Source organism: Pecten maximus, chromosome 15, assembly GCF_902652985.1.
Source record: "Pecten maximus chromosome 15, xPecMax1.1, whole genome shotgun sequence".
Classification (NCBI taxonomy): Eukaryota; Metazoa; Mollusca; class Bivalvia; order Pectinida; family Pectinidae; genus Pecten; species Pecten maximus.
Genome location: NC_047029.1, coordinates 30,302,970 through 30,312,106, shown reverse-complemented (window position 1 = coordinate 30,312,106; position 9,137 = coordinate 30,302,970). Strand labels below are relative to the sequence as shown.

At 33.8% G+C, this 9,137-nt stretch overlaps 2 protein-coding genes across 3 annotated transcripts; one reads left to right on the top strand and one right to left on the bottom strand.

Annotated features, from left to right (window-relative positions):
- Window positions 1-356: 356 nt before the first annotated feature.
- On the bottom strand, window positions 357-4,075 carry LOC117343745 (desmoplakin-like). 2 transcript variants are annotated; one of them, XM_033906225.1, is made up of 2 exons: window positions 3,979-4,075; window positions 357-1,867 (listed from the first exon to the last, which is right to left on the bottom strand). In XM_033906225.1, exon 2 carries the CDS (start codon window positions 1,852-1,854, stop codon window positions 934-936), a length of 921 nt encoding a protein of 306 aa, XP_033762116.1. In that variant the 5' UTR covers window positions 1,855-1,867; window positions 3,979-4,075; the 3' UTR covers window positions 357-933. The 2 variants fall into 2 exon arrangements, with proteins under 2 accessions (XP_033762116.1, XP_033762115.1); XM_033906224.1 differs by lacking the exon at window positions 3,979-4,075 and adding an exon at window positions 3,323-3,602.
- Window positions 4,076-4,136: 61 nt separating this feature from the next.
- Window positions 4,137-8,554, top strand: LOC117343746. Its single transcript, XM_033906226.1, has 2 exons — window positions 4,137-4,301; window positions 6,564-8,554. The coding sequence occupies exon 2, from the start codon at window positions 6,822-6,824 to the stop codon at window positions 7,644-7,646; it is 825 nt and encodes a 274-aa protein (XP_033762117.1). The 5' UTR covers window positions 4,137-4,301; window positions 6,564-6,821; the 3' UTR covers window positions 7,647-8,554.
- Window positions 8,555-9,137: the final 583 nt, after the last annotated feature.

The window sequence follows — 9,137 nt, the reverse complement described above, 5'->3', positions numbered from 1 at the left end:
TTTCAAGAAACATCGTGTTCAAACAAACATTTTGGTATATTACAAGACTATTTTCATGCAAATTAGATATTGATTCGTGTTTGAAATTCAACATTAATCTCCTATATATAGATATCCCTAAAATGTACCGATATTATTTTCCTATCGATCTTTAATGGACGAAATTCGCATTTCCCCCATTAGATTTGGGAAATAATCAAATGGTTTGTAATTAAGGATGAACCCCCTTCACAAATGTTTTGATGTGATATATATATTAGGGATTGTTACAGAAACATTAATAAGTCAACTTATAAGTCAAATATCCCCCCTCCCCCCCCCCCCCCCCCCCCCCACCCCCACCCCACCCCATCCCCCCTAAAAAAGAGATAAAGACAAAATATGAAAAAAAGAATAATATAAGATAAATCTTCACAAAAAACATTAAATTGAACCATGATACTTGTACTCCCTATAGTGCGCCTGCATAAATATCAAATATCAAATATGATAATGGAATGATAGAAGGTATATAATTATCATATTAAGCGAATAGCTTATATCAGTAAATGACTGGTTTTGATTAGTATGATGCAAAAAAATGTTTGTATGAAAATTTTAGATATTCATTGCAAAGTTTACTATTTTATCAAAAACGATATAATTTAAATAGTATATAAAAAAAATAATGAAATATACAATTTGAAGATTAATCATCGTGGGAGTAGCATTATGTCAATAACATTAGTTTTGATGATTTAGCGATAGTAATTAAAATACAATCGACATCTATATCTAACAAGGATATGTTCCTGTCGGAATACCAACGTCATAGCTTTTCATATCATAAACTAAAAATGGTTTTAAGAAATACTTGGTGAAGAAAAACACATACAAGTAGTAATAACACATGTCTTAGTGTGCTGTTTTCCAATCCCAGAAATGTGTTTGTTGTTACATGATTCTTACTTCCCGGTTTTCATGCATTAATAGCGCAGCTTTCAGTGACTCAATCACTGTCAAGTATTCATCGCGTTCCTCCATGAACTGTTTTCTGTCATTGTCGATCGTTTCTTGTAGATCGCGTATTTCTTCATCCTTTGCGTGCAACTTGCTGTCAAAAGATGAAATACTTGTTTCAATGATAATTTGCATGCGTTTCTTTTCGTCAATCATCCTCTCAAAACCTTGGGTAAGAGCTTTTACCTCGTCAATCAATTTTTCTCTTTCTTGGAGAACTCTTTCGACTTCGTCTTTTGTCTGTTCACTCTCAATCTTCTCTCGCCGAACATGAACTTGAATTTCCTTCAAATTTTCATTCATTTTTCTATTGTCGCTGACGAGTGTCATAAAAGCTTTTTCATGTTTTTGCTTTATATCAAGTTTTTCCTTTTCGCTCTCTGCAAGTTTCCATTTCAGTTCCTTGTTTTCTAGTTCTAGCTCAAGTTCGCGTTTAGTTATTTGACCGGATTTCGCTTTTTTCTCATTTCGAAGCATTTCAAACTTACCTGATGTTGAAGATTCATTTTGCTCAATAAATGTCAAGCGACAACCCTCTTGCGACGTTTCCACGTCGAGTTCTGTTTTGAAAGCCATACAATTTTCTCTCCAGATTAAACACGTTTCGTTTCTTTTTTGTAAGTCCATTGGCCTCCTGCTTTCAGCTTTGTCAGTACAGTATGCTATGGATGAATTTTGCTTTCTGTGCACACCTATGCTGCGTCGACAACTCCTTGTTGATATGGTTCTAGATAAATATAATGCAGCAAATTCTGTGTAACTAGGATACATATGCCATTTGGTTCCACACATAGGAAAACGTTTCAGCGGATGATGTTTTTCATAGGCGAATTCTCCAGATCCGGAATTTCCCATCGTATTTTTTGTTCTGAAAAATTCAATAAACAATATTGCTGTATTCATAAACAAGGTTATACTATATATGCTTTTACAACCATTATGACGGTTTTATTAATGAGTACCAAATCATTTCATATGGTGCATTATCGATTTTCAAACGCAAGCTAATATTTAATTTTGAATTATTTGGATAAACAATCAAGAATTAAAACACTGCGAACCTTTTACATCACATGTTTATCATTTTGCTTATTGCAGATGAGCCTATAAATATATATCGATGAACAATGCTGTTTTTGGGCTATATAAAAAGACATTTTGTAACATATCCTCGCAGAATGCTAGGAAAATGATAATCAGCTTCTATTTACAGTCATGTTGGTTAAACATTTAAGTGTTGCTACACATTTTATTACGACGCCGCTAAAGGAACGAATGTTGATTAGTCTGCAAAGTGGGGAACTAACATCATCCCCTGCCGCCTGTACGTGTCGAACCCATGTTCTCGAGGAGATTGATCGGAAACTCACACTTGACTGCTCACTGTTCCATCGTCAGCACATTAGCGATGACGGCTAGCACGATTCCAAAAACTATGGAACGTCTCACGAATTCGCGTGTCATCTTTGTGGATATTTTAAAGACACATACAGTGTACATTACTAAAATGACAGCCGAGTTTCTCGGATAACGAAACAAATGATGCATAACTCATCAATGTGCAGCGGTATTTACAAAACTGTTTTAAATGTTAAGTAGAGCATTTTATTCATGATTAATGATGCATGTTACAGACTAGTTTGCTGTTGCTTACAACAGGTACTATTTCTGTCCTTACCCATGTATAATGACGATACACAATACATGTAGTTATGTAAGCAGGAAGTACAAAATCAGAGCTGTTGTTCCTTCCTAACATATATATATATATACATTATCTCTTTATTTTTAATACGGAAACTGAATTTGTTTTTCAAACTTGTAGTATAAACAATCGCAGATTACACATTCTGCGTTTTATTCATCGACCGATTCATGGTTTTTATCAAACTGTATTAAAAATCAAAGTAAAACGATAATATTCCATTTTTTATAGTATAATTATATGCTTTTACCACAACTGTCCCTTAGTACTACATGTACATGTGTATATCGTTGGTACTAATCATATGAATATTTCTTTTACAAAGCTCATTTCGTGCCCTATCTTTAATCAAGTAAAACGTTTAGTTTATTTTTAAAAGATACATTGAATATTTCTAGTACATCTATATAGGGTATTTTAAGAAAGATACATTTGTTTACCAAACGAAAAGCATTTATGAAGTTGACGTTTAAAAATATTGTTGAAACTTGTAATCACAATCACATAGTAGTTTCATCGATATTAAAGAAATTTGTATTGTATTTTGATAATTTCGTATACCTTACATAGTTGATAATAACACGTACTTAAAAGCTCTTAATTGAGTGTATATTTTACCTCTCAGTATGTTATATCGTCTTCCTATCCGTATGAATGATTTGAAGTTAATAACATCAGATTTTGTAGGGATACTAAATACAGGATACAACGTACGGTAAATTTCCTATTACATAGTTCTATTTATATATAGAATGAGTCATCTGTGTATGCATGTTATTTATAGTATCTTTATGTATGCTTAGATAAGCATTCAGGTAAATAAGGAGAAGACTGTAAATGTTTTGGTCATTTCTTTTTAGAATGAGATAATCTACCAAGAGGAGAAGGCATATGTGATAGTACATTAAGAACCTAATGCTTTTATAGATACAATATTTAATATATTTGAGAGTATACCTTTAGAACAATGATTTTGTTATAGATACGGTATCTGCCGACTATGATAAAACTGGATCATGTTAGCAGCTATTTTATCCTTCTACATTGTATGATATGGAAAATGTAGAAAGAAAATAAAGAAAATCAAAAGAAGTTTGATGTTAAAATAGAAAGTAAGGTGGACATTTCAGGGGAATTCCCTTCAGTGAAATAGCTATTAAAACGTTATTATCTTACCAAAACGCATATGATATATGTACATTGATACACACACACATATACACACACGCGAACACACACTCATATATGTATATACATCTAGCACCAGTACTTACATTTGCAATTTATGTACTTCGACGTTTCTGATTTTACACAAGTACACGTATATTGTCTGTCACAATGTAAAAAGTTGGTCTAAGCGGTGGCTCTATTTATAGATCTTCTATTCAATGTTAAAAATAGCAATACGTCGAGACCCGTATGTTTCCTGATTGAGTAGCGTATGGATAATGTATACATGTGTATACCAATTTGATGTTAATGCTTGAATGGACTAAACAACATCAATAGGTATTCCGGATTTAACAAAAACGAAATTATTTCATCTACGGGAAAGCGAAACAGGAACAAGAAATAACACAGCAGCTATACCCAGCAGGTATATATGTGTGACGTAGCTAGGGACGCTTTCCTGTTCCAGATATTTGACATCTACACTGTTTTAAGTTGTATGAACCAGCGTTAATTATATTTAAACTGACATATACTCATCCTGATCTGTTTATGGAATATCTACCATGTAGACATATATACACTAAGGAATGTTGCCTTTAGACAGGTTTGTATGAATCTATAGCAATCAAGGCGTGCATTAAAAACGACAATCGATAATGGAGGATTATTTCATTATTCTTGCCTCAATATTATATGTGTATATATTGAATGCATAACAATCTTAATCATTCGGGATTTGGCAAGTGAGGCTACTTAAGGGTGATCTGTATCATATATACCATAGTCATTGTCGTTTAGAGTATGCTTAGTATTGAAACTTTTTAAAACACACTTACCTTCAAGATTTATGTAAATTGTGATTATGATAATTTTTTATTAATACTTCAAGGATTAGAACATTCCAGATGCAAAAAGAAGATTTCTTAGTATGTATGTGAAACTTGTACTTTAAATTCACTAGTTTTACAAAACAATTTGTATTAATTACAAAACTGGTTAATCGTGTGATTTCGATAAATACAAACAGCTAGCGACTTATAAAACTAAAATTTTAAACATATGCAATATTATGATGCACAAGAGTTTCAAATAGTAGCTGTAAAAAGGGGAACAGTATTAATCAATATGTATAAGCCAGTTTCTTTGATAAGTGGAGGTTGTGAAAAATGCTACATCTGATATTCGTAAAGAACCTCTTACAGGCGTAATGGAATTTTGCCCACGAACCGATTCGACCAAATCCAGGTGCTATTTGTACATGTAGCAGCATTAGAGACAACCCTTGAGGTATGTTTTAAAATATCAAAAGGTCTCGGGGGGGCCTTTGCTATGGCATACCTAGTGTTGCCCTTCTGAGTTGTACGACATGATTTCTAAAAAAAAAAAAAAAAATATCAAAACAATGCCGTATGCTTTCAGATGATCTTATATTTAAAAAAAAAATACAATAATTACAGTACTATCTTCGTGTTAGATTAAAAAACAAAAATCCCAAAGTTCTTTATTTCCAAATTTGTTTGTATAGTCATCATCTAAGGTCGATGTAGATTTTGAGCTCAATTATATAGCTAGATGTTTGTAAAATCAATTTTCTTGCTACGAGCAACACCTGGTTTTGGTCAAATTAGTTTGTGAGGAAAACTCCATTATTCTTGTAAGCAGTCCTTTGATACAATGTTTTACCATACAAAAATATATCTAAAAAAACTACCTAAATAGATTGTGTAATAATCTCTTCTTGAGCACCTGGTCTTAATCTCCATTTTAATGAGTCTCCGTGTCAATATATAGAGGATATCTAACAGTGTCTTCAGTAATACCAAATATATTTCACGAGTGGGGCTAATATTTTGATATTTGTCACGAGTGCGCAGCACGAGTGAAAAATATCAAAATATTAGCCCCACTCGTGAAATATATTTGGTATTACTGAAGACACTGTTAGATATTCTGTTTATTACATTGTGTACATCAACGAAAAACCTACCCCGTATGCTAACTAGGCCTACAGGGATAATTTGTAAACAAAAAAAGTAGTTTCCCCTGTCCAGGTGCTGACATATATGTCGGGCTTTCTGATTGGTCAATTATTTTGGTATTTTCTAATCATTAATTTGATTGGTCAAATCAGCAAAAGTGATATTTTTCACTAGTGAAAAATATCATATTTTTCATATCACTTTTATAGAATGAATAATTTTTGATATTTCACTGGTAAAAATGTAATAAATAATTTTTGTTTATATTGCTCCTTCATTTAATTGAGTTGGAGTTAAGGAGGTAAGATTTCCGTCCTATGACGGAATTCTTTGTTGTTATTTTTCCGAAATTTTGCTTTTCGATTGAAACCGATGTTTACATGTCTTTTTATAAACCTCTAGTCGTCAGCTTCAGAAAACACTATCGATGCGACAGAACGATCAAGGTTATTTCAGGTGGAAAGATAATAAATCAGATGTTCAGAAAGTATTTTTTGAATTGATTGTACCTTTAGCAAGTCCTATGTCCATTGTGTACGTGTACTCAAATAGTTCACAGTTATCTTAGACGAAACGTAAACAAATGAAAAATAATAATAAAAGGTAATTAAACAACTAATTACTTAAGTAATAACATCGCTGTTTTTATATTGTTTATTTTTTCTAATTAAAAACGGCAACCTTTACATAAATATTATTCATTTCAGACGTGAAACAGTGACTTAACTGAGGGTCAATGACAAAAGGTCCAGAGCCTCTCGGGAATCATTCTTCAGAGTATCTAAAGGTCCAGAACATCTCGGGAATCATCCATCAGAGTATCTAAAGGTCCAGAACCTCTCGGGAATCATCAATCAGAGTATCAAAAGGTCCAGAACGTCTCGGGAATCATCCATCAGAGTATCAAACAGTTCAGAACCTCTCGGGAATCATCCATCAGAGTATTAAAAGAACTATATCAGAGCATGTCCAGACCACTCAATGCTGTGTACAGTTTACAATTCTCGACAAAAATTCCATTCGATTTCCATCATGGGATGTCTGAGGTTCAAAAAATAGTAACTTTACCAAATGACAGTGTGGTAGCATTGGACCGAGCCAACAGGAAACTGAAGCTGTTTAGCGCTGACTTGCAGTTTTTACATTATGTTGACGTCGGAGTAGCCCCTGCGGGTTTGACTGTGGTAAGTAATTCTACTGTGGCAGTGTCTTCTGGGGATATCAAAAACCACCTTACTCTTTATAAGACAGAGGACAATGCACTCTATCAGGTTAAAGTCATAGAATGGGAGCACGAGAACTATGCCGTATGTGATATTACCTACACAGATCGTCATTTTGTGTGCCTGACCTCAAAATATCAAAACACTGGAGAAAGTGAAATATCTGTGGAACGGATTGATATGGATGGGAAAAGAAATACTGTTTTTACAGAAAAGGGAAATGCTCATTTAGGATATAATCTGATGTCTGGTAATGATGGTTGTTTCTATATATGTGACTGCTATAAGAATAAGGTCAGATGCATGTCTTCCGAAGGAAAACTTTTATGGGAAGTGGAAACATCTAGAGGACCTCTCGGGATAGCTATGGTGGCGGGAAGCATCCTCGTGTCATCCTTTGCTGAGGGTTTGGTTTGCCAAATAACACCAGAGAGACAAATGTGCAGTTCTCCTGTGATAAAAGATTTAACCAAGCCCGGCAGTATATGTTATCAAAAGAAGAGGAAGAGACTTTTAGTGTCAAGATCTGATACAGGCAACCCAATCAGAGTGTATACGATCGGTTGATTCGTGTTCTGTTGATTTTCATATGTATACATATATATCTAGGAAAAAATGTTCGTGTCCATGTTGAGTTGTATATATTTATATGACACGAGGACGTGTGATCAATACAACGTGCAATAAATGTTTGATAAGAGATGTGTCTGAGTCGCATATTGCATACGTACTTATTTTGGGAAACTCTGATTTAAGGACCGCAATTACCTGTATATTGCCCGCTCCGTTAGATTGTCCACACAAGCCAAGATAATGATTTTTATAATTTGAAATCTACATAATAATTAATAAGTAAAATTCACGTTCAGGTTAAACCCTCGCTGTGTGTGTTTAGCTCTCACAGTTGAATCTACAAGGCATAACCATTTTGTAAACGCCCGTCAAAATTATTGGATCATCAGCCCTTAAATCCGACCGCTATTTTTGCAGAGTTTATTGCTGTCACAAGCTTATCTCTGTAGATCTTTACCCTCAGCTATCTACCAATTTCCTTAAAACTTTGTACACCTTGCTATGGCATGCAAATGTAGTGACTCTAAGACATCTTAATTAGACAATCCATCTTCCTTTTCAATATTTGTATTCACTTGATACAGTAATACATTTCTTTTTGTCATTGGACGGACGTATACCGTTCTGCCCCGCGGTACGTAATCCTGTCAGAGTGTACTGTAATAACTATTAAGGAATCGGCGCACCAAACTCATCTTTTATAAACACAGAAAGTGAAGTAAGAACAACATGATTTGTTGATGTGCTTTCCGACCCAAAAACGCTACAATAAGACAAAATGTATACATTTTAACCATATATGTCTTCATATCCGGGATAAAACATGTCTATCGCCTAAAGATATTATCTTTTGGAAATTGGTCGCTTATGTGAATTACCGGCACCATAATAAATCGACTGATATCTAGTCCGCTCTGTACATCATGATTATTGAGTTACTATGTAGACTCCCCTTATCTTATATAAACAAAGGGGTCCCACTATACACTCTGGTTCCTTAGAAAACTATCATCGTTAAGAAAAACCCAAAACACTTGCTGCTAAAATACGGGATGCCAATAGTTTTACACCTTCACAGTTGATATAAATATGGTAATTAACCAAGGTACGTAATCTTTTTTTTTTGTACAAAATACTTTTAGTTCCCAGACATTTATGTATAAAGACCACTGCCAGGGTTGGGACCCTGGGATCAGTGTCCGAACTAATAGGTCCTCATACAAGAGGGCTCTCATTCAACATACAATATTGTACAATGTACCAATCATTCATTCATTCATCCATTCATTCTTCATCCATTCATTTTTCATCCATTCATTCTTTGTCCATTCATTCATTTATTTTGAAATTGTTTATTCATTCTGTAATTAACGTAATTCATTCAGTCATTTATTCATTCATTATATATACCATAGACTCATCCTATACTGCATTCATCACTCATTCATTCTATACCTCCATTCTTTATCCATTCAGTTCTATCTA